The 24,942-nt window shown below is 36.6% G+C and overlaps 1 protein-coding gene across 2 annotated transcripts in view; it reads right to left on the reverse strand.

Annotated features, from left to right (window-relative positions):
• The window catches only part of SDG37 (SET domain group 37), a 162,013-nt gene extending 137,359 nt beyond the window's left edge, over positions 1-24,654 (reverse strand). The window contains exon 1 of one of the 2 annotated variants that reach the window (XM_089807856.1): positions 24,401-24,654. In XM_089807856.1, coding sequence (XP_089663982.1) covers positions 24,401-24,515 — 115 coding nt within the window. In that variant the 5' untranslated portion in view covers positions 24,516-24,654. The remainder of the gene's footprint in view (positions 1-24,400) is intronic. The other variant, XM_089807857.1, reaches the window with a different exon arrangement.
• Positions 24,655-24,942: the final 288 nt, after the last annotated feature.

Genomic DNA, 24,942 nt, shown 5'->3' on the forward strand with positions numbered 1-24,942 from the left:
CTTTTGAGACACGTCATTTGGCTGTTACCTATTTAGACACGACTATTGCAGATTTATATATTTTAGATTATAACGAATGATATGTATATCATTTATTGTATCATAATCATGACAATATTTAATTATATAAATTATAATATTTTACATATTAGACTTATATTATTATAATTGTTCAGTTATTAAATGTACCATACATTATACTATGATTCTTAGTATGTATATTTTTGTAGCTTTTATATTTTAATAGTTATTTTTTATGATTATTGTCTTTATAAATTATATAATATTGATAATAGATAATCATTGTATATATATATTTTAGTTATTATTCTAATATGTATACTATTAATATAAAGATGATATAGCATGAGTAATGATACTATATATATATATCAATTATTAATTATTATTTATTTAATCTGATCTCCAGATTAGGGGATATTACAGTCCACCCTTCCCAAGATTGCTTGTCCTCAAGCAATTCGATATATAAATTTTTTATCAATTATTTATTATTATTTATTTAATCTGATCTCCAGATTAGGGGATATTACAGTCTACCCTTCCCAACATTGCTTTTCCTCAAGCAATTCGATATTTTCTCAATGGTCCCGCAACAATGATTTCAATTTTGGGATTAGATAGTTATAAATATAATTTAAATATTACAAGATTCGATTTAAATTATTAAGTATAAATTTAAAGAAGGAACTTATCTAAATGTAGTAGAACACTTGTGATTCTCCTCTTGCAAAGTGTTACTTTCTTTCTAGGTGAGTAAACCTTCAAAGATGTAGAGTCTTGTCTTAATTCATTGCTAAGCATTACAACATTCATTAAAGATCCTCTTGATTCAATCTTTTTTTAAACAGAATGTTCTCAATCTCAACAATTGCTAATAATGTCCATGGTGCATTGACCCTCACTACTAAAATTTATGCTTTGGATACTAAAAGATGATGTCTCTAATCCTAGCACTCACTAAGAAACTATATACTATGATATACAGAAACATACAACATGCACAAAATATATATAATCAGTGTATGAAGACATAATGCAGACATGAAGTATACACATTGATGCATGAAGACACGATGCATACACATGTTAAAGATCTTTGGTAGATTCCTTCCTCTAATTATCATTTTCGTACTACCGGAGTTAGCGGTGACTAACTCCTTGACAAATAAACCTGCATCATATGTTAATACTCCAAAACCATGATAAGAATATTATTCAATTAACTCATAAGATCCTAATTCCCAATTAAAAACCCTTCTTAAGGATAAGTTGTGATCAAAGGCTTAGCTCCTAGGAGAGTGCTTCCTGGGACTCTAATTAATAGAAAAACTCTCCACTAAGCACCATCTTCTCACAATACTTCTCTTTAAGACCTTATGGATAATCAATCTTGATATATCCATCCTTCCTAGGAGGGAGTTATTCCTCATCCTAGGCCCTATGGATACCCACTCTGGGTGTATCCATCCTTACATATGCATATGATTTTCCTTAACAGTATGTACTGTCCTTCAGAGAATACTCGATTCCCTGCCTTACTTCCTTAAGAGTATTCAATTATAGAATATCTTTCGAAGTCCTTCAGAGAGGTTATCTCTCTGCCTTAATCCCTTATGCATTATTTGCCTCTTGATAGTGGCTACTTCGAGTAGTCTGTTTCTTCTTCCTCAAGTTTTTTACAAGATTAACCCCAATTCTGCTATAATGTTTTGTATAATTCAATCATATGTCTATCACAAAGTATCCACAATCTTTTCACATACTTCACCTTCATTGATGATTCTTTTTTCTTATATGCTGATTTTAAGTCTCACCCTACAGGATGGCAAGATCATGCTCTAATACCACGGTAATGTCCCCATGTCAGAAGCTTTAGATTTTATCCAAGGATGGCTTTGGTCGTGATTTGTACAATTTGATTTATGCAATCAATGTTGATGGATGCTTCCCATTTGGCTCTTAAGTTGATGCTATCTGTTGGAAATGGTGCTTGATAAAGAAATAATCTTCACACCCAAATGCTTATGATATAGATTTTGACATGACTATGGTAAGTCTGAAGGTATACAAGGTTTTTTATATTATACCAATTTATTCAACAACTACAGACAACTTCTGATCTGAGGTCTAATGTTGACTTGTATATAAAAGGTATTGCTTAGTTGTATTGATCCAATATAGAGGATGTATTAATTCATAAGAACTTGATTATAGATCTTCAAATCCTTAGACATGTACAATTGACTGATCTTTTTAGTAAGTGTCCTCTACTTATAAGAACCCGAATTATAATGGTTTTAAAAGACTGGTATGGATATTTCAAGTGTTTGCTCTCTAATGAATGTGCTTTCCATCCTATATATATCTCCTTTATTATCTTATTCCTGTATCGATATGTAATTCTGGATATGGATAAAGTATGTCCTCAGATATAGAATATTGGCAATAAAAATTTGTACGTTCGAATGCCCCAATTTATTACTGTTCTATTCTCTTGTCTGAAGGTAGATATTTTGTGGTGTCATCTGTAGATAGATATATGCAACTGGCCTGGACAATAAGGCCTGTACTCAATCATTCGTTGTTGTTTGAATATGGCTAAAAGTACTGATTGTGTATTCTAGTTGATGATTTGACCGCCTTTTCTCCAATTAGGTGATTGTCATACATAATGTTCCCAACCCTAGAATTTTATTGCTTATGTTTGATGTGACCAGTCTATAAATTTGTTGATTGTGTATATTTCCTCAATCCTATTTATCATTGGATAATTACATTGATTCTGAGACCCATAGTCCTTGATCTGACTTAATGATGTTTGATAAGGTTGTTCCTTACATTGTATGTCCAGTTTGGAGGATACAATTAACCAATATCATTTATCCGTTTGGCTTACTCCTCTACAATGTCTCTTTTGTCTATTATTAGGATGGTGCATCACTCAGCTATCGATTGCTTTGATGTCCATTGTCTATAAATCACTTGCACTCGACTCTAATGGATGCACGTAGTGGGTGATCTGGCACTTGCCTAATAATTTATTTTGAGCCTTACCCGATATCCCCATCAATCTCATGTTTTTCCTCCTTGCGATTTAGATCCTTATATGCTCCTCTCCTTTGAATTCGCAAATGGCAATATCATGATATCCTCTGATTTTTTGTCGTCTCCTATGCCCAGGTTTAAAGAAATAGAAATATAGAAATTTGATTGTTTGTGTATTCTGCATCTTCTGTGATTCACTCCCACCTGACCCTCTGAATACTCGGGAGGATGATAGTTGAAAACAAAAAACCTTCGTTCCATTCCCTCCTCTATAATTGAATTGAGTAGGATATTCTGAATGTTGCCTCTAATCAAAGTAATGTCTAAAAGATAGTCCTCTCGTTATTGACATTCACAATTAGTCTTCAATGCATGGTGACTGGTGATCTCCAGAGAACATGAGGGCTACGGTGTGGTTCCAAATTGTTTTTGTCGGTTATGTGTTCCATATGAGCAAAAGAAGTTTCTATGTATCGTCTGGTACTCTTCAACGTGATTCTCCACCTTTTCTCCCTTTCCTTCTTTCCCTTCTGTCGTATCCTCCCCATTATATCTTATATCGTGCATGCCTTTCGAGACATGTCATTTGGTTGTTATCTGTTTAGACACGGCTATTGCAGATTTATATATTTTAGATTATAACAAATGATATGTATATCATTTACTATATCATAATCATGACAATATTTAATTATATAAATTATAATATCTTACATATTAGACTTATATTATTATAATTGTTCAGTTATTAGATGTACCATATATTATACTATGATTCTTAGTATGTATATTCTTGTAGCTTTTATATTTTAATAATTACTTTTTATGATTATTGTCTTTATAAATTATATAATATTGATAATAGATAATCATTGAATATATATTTTTTAGTTATTATTCTAATATGTATACTATCAATGTAAAGATGATATAGCATGAGTAATGATACTATAAGATTATATATATATATATAATCAATTATTAATTATTATTTATTTAATCTGATCTCCAGATTAGGGGATATTACAAATTATCCCTAAAAAAGTATCTAGAACTCAGAATGAAATATCCACCAACCTAAACAAAACCTCAAGCTGAAATTCAGCCCCTTCCATGGCAAACAGCTTTAAGAGGATCAACAAAAACCTTAAGAGAAGGTACAATGAAACATCGATCTCCTCTCAAGGATCATGTACAAAAAAGATGGAATCCAAAATGAATAAGGAAACAAACTACCACACACGAGAGCTTCACACTCCTAAACCTTCCTTCCATATGACAGTACTACCACTTCTGAAGAAACTAAGACAAAGACCACCATGGATAGTAAGCAAAGCAAGTGAACACAACCATTCCAAGGAAAAAATACATCCCAATGCACTACAAGATGAAAGAGAGTGCCAAGGTCAAGAACTATGGCAAAACCACTCAGAACCCTTTCTACGAATTCAAGGAACACATGGTTTACAAGAATCTTTCTTCCATATTGATGAAGAGTTTGAGCAGCAACCAACCCCCCAAGGAATCTATGATGAGGATTCCGATCAAGAAGGATTCCTAGCAAGTCTAGAGGATCCCACTCACAAAACATTATTCCAAATACAAGGTCAAATAGAAGGTCAAGACATAAGAATGTCTCTAGACAGCAGTTCTACACACAATTTCATCAGTCAAAAATGGATCCAAGATGACATCACATACCACAACTTAGGAACAAGGGACTCAAAAATTAGGCTACCAAATGGAACATCCATTTATAGCAACATCACAACTCCTCCTCTTACCTTGCAAATGGCAGACTACACCTATTCGACTCAATTTATATTCTTAAATTAGGAAGTATTGAGCTCATACTAGGACTTCCACCACTATGGATAGTAAACCAAGCAAGTGAACACAACCATTCCAAGGAAAAAATACATCCCAATGAACTACAAGATGAAAGAGAGTGCCAAGGTCAAGAACTCAGGCAAAACCACTCAGAACCCTCTCTATCAATTCAAGGAACACATGGTTTACAAGAACCTTTCTTCCGTATTGATGTAGAGTTTGAGAAGCAACCAACCCCCCAAGGAATCTATGATGAGGATTCAGATCAAGAAGGATTCCTAGCAAGTCTAGAGGTGTAATGTCCCCTTTCTAGGATGACAAACATTTGTTCATGGATTGGCCTACTACTAGAGTTCCCATAGACCAATAGAGTGTGTAGGGGACTCATATAGGGCATATAGACCCAGACATGAGCTTTTTAGGCTAGTTTGGGCAGTCAACAACAAGTTTCTAGAATTTAGGAGGGATCCCTTTTTTAAGGGGACTAATTGGGAGTTGTCTAGGAGGCTTCCAGAGACCACTAGGGACATTTTGGAGACATTGGGCGCATCTTCTAATTTTTAGGAAGAACTTCCACTTCACTGACACACTCTGAAGATGCACACAACAAAGGAGATTCATTAGAACTCAGTTTCAAAGTGACAGACTCAATCTCTTGCTTTTTAGGAGGCAGTTCCTTGATTGTAGGAGGAGATTCCTATCTTTTAGGAGGTTGTGACATTTTCCAGAGTTGAAGTTCTATGAGATCACCCCTTAGTCTCAATTTCAGGAGATTTGGGTGTGTTCCCTATTTTTTAGGAGTATCCCTAGATTTGAAGGTGAGACTGCCAGTTGGCCCAGGTTGTCCAACATTAGTCACAGGCAGGTGACAAACTCAGTTTCATGTTTTGGAGGTGTTTGGATTGTTCTTTGGCTACTTGCAAAATATTTCAATAAATTTAAATATTCTCCTAAGTTAGCATTTTAATAATTTAAATAAGGCTAAGTGTTTAGCCATTTTGGAGTAATAAGGAGTTTTCTGGCTCCATCTGGATCAATTTGCCTATGTGTGATAGCTCATTGGAAAGAGCTCAATCTCTACTATTTGATTATCACTTACTAGGACGTATTTAATGCTTGGAGCTATTTTTCATTAATAAAGTAATGATTTCTTTCTATTTGGACGGCTTTATTGGGGAAAATAATGTTATATTATAAAGTTAAAATGAATTTCACTTTAGGGTTCGTTTAGGATTTGAATTGCCTTGGAGACGGGATATAAGGAGAAGGCAACCTAAAGGTGAGTATCATATATCATTTTGTCAACCCATTTTGGACGTCATTGCTCCGGAAGAGCATTCCTCACCTAGGACGCAAACCCTAGCACTGAGAGAAGATTTGTTGGGACATAGCCCTCAACAAGATCAGACTCGAAGTTCTTATGCATACAATTTGATCAGGGCAGAGGATCGATTTCTAGTATTGCAATCACTTTGCAGGCAGTGGAATTTTAGGGAAGGCAACCACTTTGGTTCAGCCTGGCATTTCTTTATAGCAGCTCGCGTGAGGAATTCTGGAGTGTTTATTTGAAGCAAACAGGAATTGTTTTATTGTAGCAGCTTGGGCTTTATCATTTGAACTTGTTTGACTGTAGCTGGTTCCCATCTTCAGCTGGCGTTAACCTTGTTTGAAGTACATCTGTATTAGTACTATTTTGAAATAAATCAGACTCTGTTGGTACGGTTTTAGAATCATTTCTAGATTAGTATGTATTGCTACATATAATTTCTATCACTTCTATTTTATCAATTACTATTATTTATTCATTGTAATACCTATATTATGAAAACTACAAAAAGAAACAACATTCTTCTGCAACTTCTGTCTAGCTCTATAAGATCAAAGAAAAATCTACAGGAAAATATAATTTATATAATTAGACATTATAGCAGTAGTAGAGCAAATATCCATTTGGGATATTTCAAGAGGGGCCCACTCACAAAACACTTCCAAATACAAGATCAAATTGAATGTCAGGTCATAAGAGTGTCTCTAGACAGCGGTTCTACACACAATTTCATCAATCAGAAATGGATCCAAGATGACATCACATACCAGAACTCAAGCACCAGGGACTAAAAAATTAGGCTACCAAACGGAACATCCATTTATAGCAACACCAAAACTCCTCTTACCTTGCAGATGGGAGACTACACCTATTCGACTCAATTTCACATTCTTAAATTAGGAAGTATTGAGCTCATACTAGGACTTCCATGGATGAAGTATATAGGCCCTTTGAAACAAGATGGAGATAAGAAATACATCCTAAATAGATTACAAACAAGGGAAATCTCACCTACTCAGAATACACCCTCTCCCTAGATACCACCAAGCGCCCTAAAGGAATTCCTCTCAATACAGGACCCCAGAAATAAATCACATCTGAAGATAGAGATGATCAAAAGAAATAATGGAACATTCAAGATATGCATCAACACAAGAAGACCGCCAAAAGATCTAAACAATCAAATGCTTGTGGGCAAGCATTTTTTGAGGAGGGGAGATTGTGGTACCCCACTATTTCAGAAAAATAAAAAATGTGAAAACAAGATAACAAAGAAGCATACCTTGTCTTCTACATTATCTGCATCTTCGCATAATAATTAGAACTGATCTAATGATAGATGGAGCTTGGCACTCACCAAAGCATCCATCCACCATGGAGACACTTAACCTTGATGATATGTACAAGTGAACTTCGGATAATCACTTGTCTATATCATCGATGCTAGTGAGCTACATGATGGACCGATGGCTTGATGATCGTTAGCAACCATTATGTGATAATCATCATGATATACATCATACTTCATATGCATTGCCATCCATAGATATGCATCCACTCATGATATATATATTGTCATCCACATTAATGCATCCATTTATGATGTTCCATCACATGCATACATATATTCATGACACCCACACCATATATAGATACATCCATCTAGATGTAAATGCATCATTATCATGCACCATCCACATCATGCTATCATTGTCACATTATTGCATTCCAATCCACATTTCATTAAGCATCATATAAGAATGCACATATCTCTGAAAAAAGGAAAATTATCAGATCTGATACAACAATCACCATACATCATTAGACTAAACAATCACCGTACATCATTAAACTAAAGAAAAATATGATCGGCCATAGCGGATTGGGGAAACGGCAGTGGACTGGATCAGCAGCTGTGGCAGCAATTGGAGGAAGAAAGGTTGGATCCAGTGTGGGAAAATAGCAGGTTCCTTTCTTCTTTTTTGTTTCTCTCTGTATATACCCCTGAATACGAATCTTGATGTTTGGAAGATGTATTTGGAAATTGTGTTTTCTCTGTTTGGTAGACATGTAACTAAGTTTAATGGTGTGATTATTTATGCCTCTGTTTTTCAAAGACTGTGCGGAAGTTCCATTCCTAATTATTAGTGTTTAAAAGCTTCAATCGGGTGCAATTTCTTTTTGTTATTTGCAATATCACACCGTTCTGTGAAAATGAGTGTGATAAGGTTGAAATTCCTTATTTACTGCCTGTATATTCGTTGCTGCTACAGAATGTTGCCTTCTTGCCTTTCATAGCTATTCAACTTTGTTGAAGTTCATGTGGTTCATTAATGCCGCAGGGCATATGCAGCCGTATCCGTATGCTATTATCTATCAACACAGAATAAAGGAAACAAAAACCCTTGAAAAGATTCCAGGCTCATAACTTGTAGGTCGGATACAGCCTTTGTATATTTACATCCTGGTCAAATGCATAGAACCTGCCGTGGTCATGTGAATTGAGGAAATTACTGATAAGTTGAACTGGAGACTTTTAAATAGAACAATCTGTTCAGACCTTTTATACTGCTGCTATGGGAGCCATAGGGTTTGTGTTCTTCTTTCTAGCAAAACCCTGCCCAACCAATCTGGTTTCTCGGAAATTTAATTCTATTCCTTTCAATGCAGTCATCGGATATTGTTTTTCGTTGCTGTTATGTAAGTCTGTAATGACTGTCGGATGGTATGCAGTGATAGGACAGATAACTCTGTTTCGTTTTGTGAAAATAGTTCTTTGTGCATGGCTGAGAATAGTATATGCATATGGTTGCTGTAATTACTTTTATTAGCAAACACAACTCCATTTTGGGTCTATGTCTGTAAAGATACCTGAGTGTTTGTAAAGAAATCTCAGTTGGTTACTTAGAATTCTGAGTGCTGATATCAATATATGTTAAAAACACTAAGTAAATTTATATGTTGAAAACACTTAGCTTTGTTTACCATAGTACAATAACATAAGCTGATAGTATTATCCACCTGGCAATTAGTGATTCATGATTAATAGCATAATCAGCTGGCAATTGTTAGCGATAATCACTCATGATTAGTTCACCGAATAATCATGAATGATTATTGGGTGAACAATATAATTAGCAGTTGTTATGAAGGGTGGCATCTTTTAATACATATATATACAGGTCAATCAGCTCTCCAAGAGGCAGTGAAGAATTGATATTTGATAACTATTATATTCCCTTGCGGAATGTGCTAGACTTGGAGCATACAAGGTTACCACCACAACCACTGGTACAGGTTATTTAACTGTATATCAGAGACAACATCCATTAGAGAAGCATAAACCATATTTTCCATATCAGAGACAGCTTCACAATCCAGAGAATCAGTGCATAAGCCATTCAAAGATATACCGGAGACAGCCTATCTCTGTCCATGAACACCATACCAATGTGTATTTGCAGCATGGATTGAATAGAGAGATCAGAGACAGCCCTTCAGGTTTTTGAGCATATTTTACATTGTTATATTCTGCACAGACTTCGCTTATTTGTATACTGCATTCTGTACTAGACAGAAATTCAGCATTTGCATTTGGAATTACCAGTAAGACATTTCATTCTGATCATAATTGTATACGTCTTTGTATATTTGAATCATTTGCATTATTTACTACTTGTTAACTAAAATTGGATAAATAAAACAATTATTTAATAGGAATTGTATATTTTCAGTAGTGTCTCATATATACCAAAAAGGGGACATGACAAACACCTTGTATCTGGATGGCAATGCCCATGAAACAGTAGGTCTTAAGATAGCATCATTAATTGTTTTACACAAAGCTTGTGAAGCTCTCATCTCAGCACCCTTTTTGAAAGAGGATTCTAATTATTCTCCAATGTTCATCAAGCTATGTAGCTGATTCTGCAAATGATGTTGGGAGGTCCACCGAATTGCTTCATAGGCTTCTTCATCCTCACCACAATCTTGGCTTATAGACTCTTCCTTTTGAAGGAGATTTACCAGTTCCTCAAAACTGGGAATACGTTTCATGACATTCAATGTTGTTACAAACACCTTGTATCTGAATGGTAGTGCCCGTAAAACAATAGGCACCAAGATAGCATCATCAACTGTTTTACCCAAGGCTTGTAAGGAAGTTCTCAACTATTCTCCAATCTTCATCTTCATCTTCAAGCTCTGTAGACGAATCTGGGAATTCAGGGTTTGCTTCCAATTCTTTGCCTTATATATTGTTTCTAACTTGTCCCAAGCATCTTTGATTGTTAATGAAGTCTCAAATGAACAACCGAACCTCATCACATATGCTGAACTCCCTACCATTGTTTTAGCAAAACGTTAGATGCTTGATCATTTTATTTCGCACCACTCAAATCAACAATACATTGTAGAGTACAAGAGAATATAGAAACAAAAAATTAACATTTTTGATAAAAGGAGTTGAGAGACATACAAGTTGTTTTCAAAACAAAATTTTACAATAATTCATTTTGAGATTTAAGAAAGACCTAAAAATAGCTCCCCAAAAATTTAATAATATATGCAGGCTTCTAAGTTTTACATACATGTCTACAAGTAAATTCTTAGAGAAAATATAGGAAACCAATTGACAAAATAGGGGAGAGTAAGATGAAATGTAGGTTACAAATCACCCAAATTAATTCTAGAAGCTTGGCATTTTATTAGTTCTTAGTTCTTGGACTCTTGGGTTTTGTGATGTCTATTGGGACCATGATTTGTGACTAAGGTTGTCAACCCACCTAGTTTCCTTTGCCTTGTCATCCATTGCCACTTATTCCATGATTCAACAACATAGATAAAGTGAGCCTACATCCTAGACAAGGTCCAAAAGTCCTAGATGGTATGGACCTAGTCCAAACTCATTGCCACAATTGACTCTTGCAAGTTCAAGAGGAGACACAGTCACTTTTGCTCCAGCAAAAACTCTCTTCAATATTTTTAAGATGTTAAGGCTTTGGTCTCGTAGGAAGATGTCAATGCTATTATTTTTAAAACAAAGAGACTAGTCAACCAGAGGCAATAAGGGAGCACGGAGTCACCACTTTATCGCCTAAGAAACTGAGATCCCTGTGCTCATCACACCACAAGCACTTGTATGCTTGTCAACACATATAGGGTTTTGATTGCAATGAAACACAATCTTGGAGTAACCAATATTGATGTTTGGAGACTTATACACCCCACTCATTGCTACAACCCAAAAAACAAGACAGTTTGGGAAATTGACAAAACAGTGATGTTATGAATAGTGACTTCTATGCAAGACTTCAATCCAAGATGTGAAACTGCGTAGCAATTCCTTCAAATCATGCTAAATATTTTCCTAGTATTCGCAGACATAGCATAAACATCCTATCTTCCTCCTTTGTCTAAGGCACATCTTCCTTTCTTTTTTGAGAAGTACAAGAGGTGGACGTTGATAATTGTAGCTTAGAAAGGTAAGTTAGAAGTAGAGTTCAAGTTGGAATGTACTTATAGGAAGTAGAGTTCAAGTAGGGTCCAAGTAGGACTCTACTTTACGGAAGTAGACTTCAAGTAGAACTCTACCCTATGGAAGTAGACTTCAAGTAGGACTCTACTTTATGGAAGTAGACTTCAAGTAGGACTACTTTTCCCAGCTGCTGCTATAAAAGAAAGCTAAGGGTTGAAATAGAGTTCAGAGAAGGGATTTCTGATTTCCAGCAGGGCAAAAAGGATAAAGTTTACAACAATCAACAGCAAAGGAGAAGGTAGCTATACAAAGTATATCCCAGGTTTGTTGTTTTGTTTGTAACTTGTTTCAAAGCAATTTTGAATGAAGAACTCATTGAAAAGCATATGAACTATGTACGATTGTGTTTTTCTTTTCTAGTTTTCCGCTGCTTTATTTTGTTAAATAAATCTAGTAGTGTAAATCTAGATCTGATCTATTGACCTAGATATTGGATTTAAGAAATTAACATAGTATCAGAGCTTTAAGGTCTAAAAGAAAAGCACAAGACATATAGCAGCCAACAGGCTCAGGTTCGAAGACATGCTAGATGGGGTTTCAAACTTCTTGCCATGGAAGGGAAGAGTCACACTACTTTTAAAAGGACGAAACTTGTGGGAGAATGTAGAAAAGGTTCTTCAAATACAAACAGATCTTTCACTTCAGGCACCACAGTATAAGGACACTAAAGGACAAGGGGTGATTCTAGATGCTGCAAAGGATCACCTGATTCTGCATATAATAGAAAAGACAAAAGCCAAGGACATGTTTGATGCCTTGGTATCTTTCAGAGTGACAATATGAACCAGAAGATGGTTCTGACGAACAAGCTCTGAGAGTGTCGGATGACCAAATCTGACAATGTTACCAATTACCTTATGAGGATCACACAGATCCGTGATCAGCTTGCAACAGTTGGAAAAAAGATCTTGGATGTAGAGCTAGTGAATGTAGCTCTAAATAGTTTCACCAAGCCATGGGAACCATTTGTGAAGGGAATTTGTACTTGAGAAAACATTCCATATTGGCAAAGGCTATGGGATGATTGCATTCAAGAGAAGACTCGAGAGGAGTTCATATCCAACAAGTAAGGAGGTCGTGATGAAGGCCCTCATCACCAAGACTAAGAAAAGCAAAGGGAAAACTTTCACCAAGAAAGGTACAATTATGGACATCAGCCTGAAAAAAAGAAAGACTTAAGCAAGATCAAGTGCTTTGTTTGTCGTAAGCAAGGTCACTGTGCTTCTCAGTGTCCAGAGACGAAGAAAGGCATAGGGAAGACACAAGTAGCACCAGCAAAGACTTGGTTGAGTGCATTTGCAACAAAGTTTGAGAATGATTTTCCCCTTGTCGCCTTCCTTTCAAGAAGCACTATGGTTAGAAGTGCATGGTACCTAAATAGTGGTGCCTCATGTCACATGATTGAAGCATGAGAATTGATCAACCAACTTTTTAAGAACGACTCAAGGATCATTGTGGAGATTGGCAATGATGCCTTGTATGTAGTTAAGGGACAAGGAATCATTCAATTCCAACTTGAGTGAGAAGGATCAATTAATGCTTAGGAAGTGTTGTATGTACCTAGTCTAAAGAAGAACATTTTGTCCATCTCAGTTCTGGAGGACAAAGGTTACGAAGTTGCCTTCCACAAAGTGCAAGTGTTTATATGCCCAGAGGGAGCTAGTCCCAACACAGCTATGAGGATTGGAGTCAAGGAAGGCAATTTATATAGGCTACGAGGTAACTCCATTCAAGCACTAGTACATAATTGTGAGAGCTTGTGTAAGTAGTGGCACAAGAGGATCTAATATATTGAGAGAGATGGTCACTGAACTACCAGAGTTTAGTCTGGAGCAGCAAGCTATGTAGAGGTTGTGCTCTTGGCAAAAATGTTAAAGCTTCATTTTCCAAAAGTGAGACTCAATCAAAAGAGATTTTGGTTCTAATACATTCTGATGTTTTTGGGCCTCTGTTAGTGGCATCAACGAATTATGCATCCTATTATATCACCTCCATTGATGATTTCTCTAGGAAGACCTAGATCTACTTCATGAAGACCAAAGATGTGCCCTTCAGTCTATTCAAGGAGTTCAAAGCTCAAGCGGAGACTCCGGCGGGGAAGAAGATCAAGGTGTTGAGATCAGACAACGGGGGTGAGTATACCTCAAATGAGTACAAAGATTTCTACAAGGATGCAGGAATCAAGAGAGAGTATACCTCAAATGAGATCAGACAACAGGGGTGAGTATACCTGAATCACCTTTCAACGAATACATTTGGAAGGTGATTCAGAAATCATCATTAATGGCATCAAGAAAGGAAAGATGGAAGCATGGCATTTGGACCAAAGCATTCGGCAAATCAAGAAGTTGTTGCTGGACTTTGAGGACTTTAAAGTTTCTCACTGTTACAGCGAAGCGAATAAAGTGGCAGATCAGCTAGCCAACTTAGGTGCCAATTCAACATTGGGTCCTCAATGTAATTTGTGAGGACTTCTGCCACCTTGAAGAGTAAATTAAGAAAGAATAGTAGATGACCATTAGAGTAAATATCCCACTCATGGCACTGCATTTTGGATGTTTGAAACATTATGTTTTAGACTCACGAGGACATTAACTACCCCAGGGAAAGCAAAATCGATCATGATATCAAAGCATCCCTCGCGCATGGCAAAGATGTGTGTGGTTGGCTTTGGTACGTTTTTCAGAGTTTCGAGGGTATTAAATCCAGGCAGAAGACAAGGTAAGACCATTGTTTTTCACAGAGACAAAAATGGAGGCGAATTTTGCTCTTGGCTTGGATTCACAAATTCAAACTTATGAAGGATGGATTTCTCTCTAGCGACTAAAACACATTTTCGTCATTGAGGATCCAAGCTTTATGAAGGGTGTTCAGCTGCTATTTGGGCCAGAGTATTTGAACGATCTTTGGAAGAGGCGGTCCAATCTGGACGTGGCCTCTCCATTTGTGGCACTTGCTCTACTAGTGGGGAGATCAAAATATGAAGTTCAAAGGGTGGTTGCTGCCAACGTTGACAGGCAATGGCTTTTGGGTCTGGATGAAATCATTGAATGAGCAGTTCTAGAGGTGGGAATTGAAATGGGCACTGAACCCTGGCACTTGATTAGCGGAGGGGATTCTTCTATCCAACCATTGGTGGTTTGGCCGTCTTTAAACCCGCAAAGAGTGCATATCCCAAAAGTTGTCGAGGGATGGAAATTGATACTAGAATATATGGCCGAGAACATCTAGGAGCCGAAGGAGAGGCGTGGTTTTATGAAGGTGATGGCGAGAAAAAAGCACCCTGATCCCTGGACAAAAACTCTGCCACCAAATTGTGAAGAAATCTCAGCTGAAAGATGGGGTGTCAACTACAGAGGGGATGAGGGTTGATGCTTCCTTGCTATCAGAGAAGGCAAAAAGCAAGGGAAAGTGTCGTAAGTTGGGGCAGGGACTCTCAGTGGAAGATGATCATGCTACCCCAACATTTACTCAGGAGGAAGCGGCCAACTAGTTTAAGGTGTAGCTGACGATGAAGGTGGTGGCACTACTTGTTTGGTTAATGTCTAGTTAATGTACGGGTGGGTGTTTGTGCTTTTATGGAGTCTTAATACTCCTTTTTGGGTTATTTTTCCCTAATGGTATATGTAGGGGGACAGGTAGCAATAAATGCAAGGCTTCATGCCATACTGATATAATGTATTCTCTTTTTCAATATCAATACAAACAATATTAGCAATCAAAAAAATAATAATGCCTATAAAAAATTAGATAATATTACCAAAGGGGCAGTGCTCAAATGGAAAGGCCACAGCTCTCTAAAGATGGAGCTCCAAGTTCAAAACCTCATTGTAACATCTAAAGGTAAAAATCAATTTGATGATTCTTGGACTTCCATTGTAACTTTTAAGTTGATTTAAGTAAAATATGTAGCTACTAAATTGAATATGATAGGCAAGGTGGATGTTGTGTTCGGAGAGGAGGTCCCCTTTGTGGCTTCCACCAATATGAGTTAGGTTGAAAAATTATTTCTTACCAAGCAAAAAGAAAAATGACACAAAAAACAATCATTTTTTGTACATACTCGTCATCCATCATTGGACAAAAAAAAGTAATGGCATTGTTAACACAGAGGCAACATTCCTATCATATCCTTCTCAATTTCCTAATTCAAATTGTGTTGTTTGTAATGCCTCAATATTAAAAAAGAAATGGTGTTTGTAGTGAGAATAAGTATGGCACTTGTAGTATTGCGATGCAATAGCAATTTACATATTCTTCCAAGGATCATTTATGTCTACTCAAAAGAAAATCCAAATTAATCGAGGGCCTGTTCTGCAGGCCAGCAATTGAATTTATATGGGACCTAGACCAAGTACTTATAAAACCTAGATCTAGGCTACAAGGAATGAGTGAGTAGCATAGAAAACAAGTTCACCCTTTAATCAAAAATGTCAAAATCTAGAAGAATATCAACTCTAGATCTATAAGAACATCAATTCTATGAAAATGTCAATATTTTATCTTTTGCTGCTATGTGGAGCCTAATCAAACTCGGAGGTTGAATTTTCCCACTTGCTTCGGTGCGATTTCCCCCAGATTTCTTCTATAGGGGTTTGGGGGCAGCACCCCCATGATAGGGGTTAAGGGGCAGTGCCCAAGGTGGGGTTCTAGGGCAACCCCAGGCACGCTTCTTATCACGATATAGGGCGGGGTCAAGGGGTAGTGCCCCTGAGGCTAAAAATAACTTTATATTAAAAAAGGAAATGGGAGTTATTTTTCTATTACACGACATATTCTAGCCCTAATTTTGTAAACGCCATAAGTCTTGTATAAAAAAAGGCTTAGAATTAGGTGTTTTTTATGATGTATGATGATTTAGCAGCTTCATGCGGCAATATTGAGTTGCAAGGGATTGCAAATTGTAATCAGGTTAAAACCACTAGATAATAATATTGGACTCGTTGTTTGGTGGACCTAGCCCGAGGATTAGGTGAACCACGTTAGATTTGTGTCTTATATTTGTTTATGTGTGTTTTATTTCTTTGTGATATTGGTTATCTTTGAAGGGTATTTTTATTGATGTCTCTAACTAATCCTAACATCTTCTATCCCTAAAAATGCAAAACTAAAAGGATTGTAAAACAGTTAAAAATTAGATAACATTTTGATCTATTACCAAGCCCTAAATCTAAGACAAAATGCAGCTAAAAACAAAATATAAATCATCATGCTATAAATAAGAAGCAATGAAATTCCTCATAATGATTACAAAGTAACTTAGATCACTAGAGAGAAGATGACTATTATGCAAATGAGTTTATTTCTCCAATATGCTTCCATGCAGGCAGATTTAGTACACTAAAGCAATGCAATCAAGGTCTCTTAATAAAGACTTTACATACCAAGTGTATGTTTCACAAAGAGCTGAAACGCAAACATGACCATGAGATTGCTCTAAACATAAAGCTCCTCCGTTTTGGGGTTTAAATGTTCATAAATGCATGTAGTTTCCCTTCTTCACCCAAACAAACTTTGTCGGTGCAGCGGATGTTGTGAAGAACAACAAAGGCAAACTAGCTTAGGTCAAAAATGTCCCTCTTCATATAATAATCCTAACCAGTTATAACTTGTCGAACGCCAAATTCTTCTCTAATTTAGTTGTTTGACATTTTGTCAAACACTTTGCAAGCAAGCTCTGATAACAACGTAATATCTCTTGTCAATTCGAACCTTAACTTGTTGATTTGTAGGCCAAGTAAAATTGTCAAACACTTCCAATACGATCTCTATGCTTGCTGTTTCTGAGTTTCAAACTGATTATGCTCGCTTGAAATGATATCAAAGGGAATCTAAAAGCCTGTAATTGATTACTACTATATCTAAGAAAAGAACTAAATGCATATGCAATTCTCTTTTGGCTTTTCAAATGCGTATGGATGAATTCTAAATGAAAAATGTGCACTTACAGTCAATTGATTTTTTGTCAAACACTTGGCATGCATACTATTATATCAATCATGGAAGATATAAATATGCACATTACATCAAATATATGGACCTGCAACTTACCACTCCTTAAGTGAGATATTTTCTAATTCAATGCTTACCATAAAATTCCAAGGCCCTTGGCTTTGCAACCCCAAAATAAACCAAGTAGAAATTACATTATAAATCTGATATAAAATGTGCATCTATAGCTACTTATGACAGCCACCTTTACAATGCCAAATGACCAATTTAAATGATGCAAATTGATTGTAGACCCTGATATACAAATCGCCCAATGAAGGAAATGAAATTGCAATCATAATCAAGCCAAGTACTGTAGTGCGGGTACTGTTTACGGCACTGTTCAAGGCACTGTAGCAGCCAACAATAAAAGTATTCTCCAATTTAAGCACAAATAAAACTCCAGAATGAAGCTCTCTCGAATGCCAAATTCAGTGGATATTTCACCACCTCAAATGGTTGTAACATTGAAGAATTGACGCTCTCCAATAGCTAACTGAAATTAAAAACCCTTAGTTTCTTCTCTCAAGTTTATATCAAATGCAATTGACAATAATCGGATGCCTAACCATGAAGCTCTCGCCTCTATTTATTCTTTTCCTTCACCCTTCTAGAAGGAAATAAAATATTATTTAATTGCACTCTCTAGAAGCTTCCCCCTTTCCAATACAATAATTAGTTGTGCTTCTAGAAAATTAAATTAATTAAACATAAAGTCACCTTTAGATTTATTTATTTATTCACTTTAATTTAATTTATTTCTTTATTTCTCCACTTAGTCTTCAAAGAATGAAAAGCTAAGAACTCCATTGAGGGTCTAAAAGATGGGGAACATTACAGTCCGCCCTCCCTAGAATTGCTTGTCCTCAAGCAATCCAGCAACACAATGAACTCCAACGTCCACCTAGATCCCAAATGAAGTAGTATGTGGCACCCCTGTCAACATTGAACCAACTGCTTACCACTAATATCATCAAGACCAACAACATAACCTACAGTACAGAACTCAAAACCTGTGCTAATGATGTAGGAGTTAGAATATCACGGGAAGAAAACCCCACAAGAAACATCTTCATCCTGGTCCCCACCCATATAATATATATTGGACTGGAATCTTGATCAACAATCCCTTGAAGAGACGTAGCTACAGGAGAACCATATGCACTCATGCCAACTGTATCAACAATAGGTGTAGCCACACCAAAATCTGTGGACATAGGAACATTACCAACTGTCGCAACACAAAACTGAATCTTTACAGATGGTGAAAACTGAGCCCAAGTCCACTCAGGTGAGTGATCAACATCAACCTCAAACATCAAATTGTCATAAGACAATGTTGCATCTATGTCGAACATAGTACTATCCATGAAGTGAACATCAACACTTCTTTGATCAATAGTATAACATTACTCTGTCACTATATCACTCACCTCATCAGCAATAACAAGTGTACTATCATTAAAGCACACATCTACAACAGCACGCATACTGCTAAACTCCTCTTTGGATGGTTCAAATGACACAAAAGTGGTTGCTGATATGATAGTATCCTTGCATGCTCCTATTCCCACTATTGCTACATCGCCATCAAATACATGATTCGGGGAACTCATGCCAACAACTGCATCATCTAACTTAACCTGACATGAATTCTCACCACATTCCACCCCAATTGTGCCCAACTCATGCAGTGTTTCATAAGAAATGTCACACAATTCTGAAGTCGCAACTGTATCATCACATTTCGCTCTTTGAAAAAGCGATATCATGCTCTGCGCAAATCTCGAATTCGAAATCAATTGGGTCATTCATTTGTGATTTTGATTCATCTCATTCACTAGTACATCCAACTGTTTCCCAATACCCTGTTTCTCAAAATCTCCATCCCTTGGCGGAGAAGTATGCCCTTTGCGGGTATAATGAATTCCAAGCCTTCTATAACCATCCATAACACTGAAAACCAAGCCCTCTACCTATGGATTGAAAGAAAAGTGATGAGCACTCCTCACAATGAAATGCCAATAAAAAACTCCCAATCTCTGTCAAGAGCTCATCATCATCAAACTAGAAATTAGAAGATGGCTCCAATCTCTAACTCCAACTATTGGTTGGGCAAGATCCAACCACAAAATCCCTATTGGGAAGCATTGTAGCCAAGGTCTCTACAATCTTCCTCACCAACCATCGTATAGCACGAGAGCCCCGAATGAGAGTACCCCCAAATATACTATATGAAACCTATATACTACTATATGAAACCTCCCGCAAATCCAAGCTCTCAAGCAAATACTCCAGAATGACTCAGTACAGTAAAAATTATATGTAGAAGCATCAATCTGCTCCTCCACAATCCACAGATGATCCCTCTGAAAATGTGAGAACGCCAACTGTCCAATGCTACTAGCCGTATGGAAAGAAGAAATAGATTGACTTCCAGTAGAAGGAAGCAAATCACCATGAGAGCCTGTCTCCACTAATGTTGTCACCTCCTCTATACATACTTCACTCATATCCTGGATGAATGTGTTCGTTACATCATCACATCCCTCATCCTCAACCGTAGAAGCAAACTCACCACCAACCACAGTATGTAACTGAATAGAGTTTGGGGTTGGTGTCGACTGTACTTGTTCTAAGTCCATGGTAACCTTATCCAACTATGACTGTGACTCTTGAATACTGAGTATAGTGAAAAGAGTCCACAATCACCTCAAGCTCCTGGGTGAGCTCAGCCACCTCCTCTTTCCCTAACAACATCTCATAGCAAGTGCGACCCTATTTCAAAAGGTAATCCTTGTCAACAACTAACTAAGAGTAACTATGCTTCAAGATCCTAACAACCTCTCGAAGCGCATGAACCTCTACTAGAGAAAGAGTACTATCACCATGGACTAAGGAGCACCCCAACCAGATGTAGCTAAGATCTGACGAATAGCATCATAATGCTCAAAAGCTAAAAAAAATGTTACACTGACTCACCTTCAACTGATAAGTCACATGATGCCTCTGTAATGCCTGACTCCTATGCAAGATCTTTGTCTCACTAACTGCACTGAGATAGGAAACTGAATCAGAATTCTCCACCACAAGGTCGCTCATATGGGTGCTATCTTCCTCGCACAAATTATGCATCCAACATACAACTGCCATGTACCTCAACCAACTCCTCATTCAAAGAAATGGAAGCCCTTGCCATATCAATCTCCTCGCATGTCTCAGCTTCCACCTCAATAGTAAGATCCCATAAGAATCGATCCTAGGACTCATCCAAAACCTCCTCAAAGTCGTCACCCAATATCTGACAAGGGTGTCATACCCAATACATCTTATAGCATCATCAAATGGATCATCAGATGTGTCCATACTATCTGCACCAACATCTCCTGACAAAGCCTCAACTGTGGACTCTTGACTTTGCACACATGACTCAGTGTCAAGCTGCAAATCAATAAACTGGAGCATAAACCCACATCTACTGACTCTGCTAGAACACCCACACCACCAACATCGCAGCTGAGTGTCTCTATACATGCCTCTATCCACCTAAGGAATCAACTGCCTCCTGCACTGTAGCAACACCATGAGATCTCACATACAAATCTCCAATAATAGTCCTGTCCTTGAGAGAGTCAAAAGTATTAGTGGCACCAACTACATCAACTGTCTCTGCACTAACTATAGCAACAACTCTAGGAGCCTTAACCTGCTGAAGCTCAGTGCCGCTAAGTCCATTGTCAACACTGCAGATAAGACTAGCAGGTGTCGTACTAAATATAGGTACATCTGCATCAGGGACTCCTATCGGAAAAATTTAAGCTTCCTTCCCTACAACCTCGATGTCGACCTTCTAAAGGCGCAAACTATATACCTCGCTGCCCTTTCAATTGTCTCTGGATCCAACAAGCTCTCTGTCAATCTCTATTGATGAAGCTTAAGTTTCTCCAGACTCTCCTACAAAGCATTCATCTTCGCGCTAACTTCATGATTACTCCACTGACTTCTAAAACTGTTAATCCTCCTATGTTTGTCCATGGCTAGAAAATGCTAGAGTGCTGGTCACTCCAAATGCAACAGCAAATCTAACAATAATATAAATTTCCTACCCCACAGGATGGCAGGAAGCCACTTTGATACCACTGTAATAACCCCAAGCAGTTATAACTTCAACAAATACCAGATTATTTACTAATTCAGTTGTTTGACATTTCGTCAAACACTTTGCAAGCAAGCTCCGATACTACTGTAATAATCCTAACCGGTTATAACTTGTCAAACGCCAAATTCTTCTCTAATTTAGTTGTTTGACATTTTGTCAAACACTTTGCAAGCAAGCTCTAATACCAATGTAATATCTCTTGTCAATTCAAACCTCAACTTGTTGATTTGTAGGTCAAGCAAAATTGTCAAGCACTTCCAATACGATCTCTATGTTTGTTGTTTCTAAGTTTTAGACTAATTATGCTTGCTTGAAATGATATCAAAGGAAATCTAAAAGCCTATAATTGATTACTACTATATCTAAAAAAAGAACTAAATGCATATGTAATTCTCTTTGGCTTTTCAAATGCATATAGATGAATTCTAAATGAAAAATGTGCACTTACAGCCAATTGGTATTTTGTCAAACACTTGGCATGCATACTATTATGTCAATCATGGAAGATATAAATATGCACATTACATCAAATATATAGACCTACAACTTACCACTCCTTTAGTGAAATATTTTCTAATTCAATACTTAACATAATATTCCAAGGCTCTTGGCTTTGCAACCCCAAAAAAAACTGAGTAAAAATGACATTGTAAATCTGATATAAAATGTGCATCTACAGCTACTTATGACAGCCACCTTTACAATGCCAAATGACCAATTTAAATGATGCAAATTGATTGTAGAACCTAATCTACAAATCACCCAATGAAGGAGATGAAATTGCAATCAATAATCAAACCAAGTACTGTAGCGCGAGTACTGTTCAAGGCACTGTAGCAGCCAACGATAAATGTATTCTCCAATTTAAGCACAAATAGAACACCAGAATGAAGCTCTCTTGAATGCCAAATTCAGCAGATCTATCAACACTTCAAATGGTTCCAACACTGAAGACTCGACGCTCTCCAATGGCTAACTGAAATCAAAAACCCTTAGTTTCTTCTCTCAAGTTTATATCAAATGCAATTAACAATAATTGGATGCCTAACAATGAAGCTCTCGCCTCTATTTATTCTTTTCCTTAACCCTTCTAGAAGGAAATAAAATATTATTTAATTGCACTCTCCAGAAGCTTCCCCCTTTCTAATACAATAATTAGTTGTGCTTCTAGAAAATTAAATTAATTAAATATAAAGTCACCTTTAGATTTATTTATTTATTGACTTTAATTTAATTTATTTCTCCTTATTTCTCCACTGAGCCTTCAGAGAATGAAAAGCTAAGAACTCCGTTGAGGGTCTAAAAGATGAGGAACATTACACTTCACTTTATTAGAATGGACCAAAAATAGTGCACGGTCAACAGATGAAAGATCATTTCTTAGCAATCCTCAAATGACATCTTCGAGATATGTGTATAGTGCTCTCTTGAATCTAATATATAGTCAAAAAAACCTTTGTTTATAGGGATTTTACTAAGGTCAAATCTAACATATAACTTTTTTCATAGTTCCGATGCTCTTTCTAAGTGGCTAAAAATGGCTAAAAACTTATGATATTTGTTGTCTTTGACATTACAAGAAAAATCAACACTCATCGAGCTTATTTAAAACCCCAAAGTAATAACAAAATTGGCATAGAATTCAATGATGAAATTTCATTATAGTCTAGGTTTGATTGTTTGAGGAAGCATTTAGCCAACACCCATTGCTAATCTTTTTAGCAAGATTTCACTTAGTACCAAATAACCCGATTGGGTTCTCATAATTGTTAAGCTTTTTAACCTGATTTGATTGAATATAGCTGTCACTTTGGTCGAATAGTCCGAAATCCTTTACGATTCGAAACCACAATCGAGATAATTAAAACACCAAAGAAATAACTCTGCCATCTATGCTAGGTTTTCTCTTATAGATATTCTGGACTGTAACAATTATCTTCTTCAATTGTCAAGCTGGTGGATTTTCCTCTAATTCTAAAAAGCCATGAATTGGCCAAAGTTTTAACGCACAACCTACTAAGACAACCTCTTGCCTCATCCAACATTTACTATGTCATAAAGAAAAGAAAAGAAAACCCTATGTCCGAGATAGCTGAACTGCAATATGTCCTGCATTACTTTGTTAACATCTCCAAAAAACCGTTCAGTGGATGATCAAAAGAACCCTATTCAAAATACGTCTTTTAGTGTGAAAATCTTTCAATTTAAATTTCTACGACTTTAATAAACGAGAACCCAATGCCCAGCAACCTAAGAGAAGACCGCTATATCTTAATTAATGATACTAACAAATCAGCTGCTGACCGGGATTACAAATATCTGAATTAGAAACGGACTGTACATTAAAGGTAATTTTTTTATTTCCCTTTCATTACAATTTGGAAAAAGAAACCATACTTGCAGCAATATGAGCTTCAGCAATCGAGGATTCCAAACCGGAAGAAATACTTCACTATATATCTGGTGGATTCGAGAGTGAAGACAATACCTGCAGCAAAAGATCGCGTCGCAACGAGACAACGGCCCTTCTCTTGTGAGATGGAAATTGTCAGTCCTTTCTCTGCGAGGGCTGAGCGTAAATCGCTCGTGTTATCATCCCCCATTATTTTACAACTCACACTGCAACTCACGAATAGCTTACCTTGGTGTTTCGGAAAATAAGGTGTATGATGGCATTTTTCAAATACATGCTATATGTATCTGCCAAAATTACAACCGTTTCAGAAAACAAGAGCTCTGGAGAGCTTTAGTCCCGGCTTCTAAAGAAACGGTAGAATGATTTTATGTTTTGTGATAATTATAAGTATTAAATAGTCAAAATTTTGTAGTAATTTAGAGCTAAATTAAGAATGAAGAGAAACTAAGCATATCATATACAACATCTATAAGAATAGTAATCTAAATCAAAACAAAATACTTTAAAAATTTGTGAAATTTTGAAATCTAATAATCCTATGCATGATATGTATATATGTGTGTGCATGTGTGCTTTTCTTTGATTTATTTAGATATTTTTTAAACCACTATGAA

The sequence above is a fragment of the Cupressus sempervirens genome, chromosome 10, assembly GCF_028749045.1.
Source record: "Cupressus sempervirens isolate cs-2001-9-10 chromosome 10, ASM2874904v1, whole genome shotgun sequence".
Classification (NCBI taxonomy): Eukaryota; Viridiplantae; Streptophyta; class Pinopsida; order Cupressales; family Cupressaceae; genus Cupressus; species Cupressus sempervirens.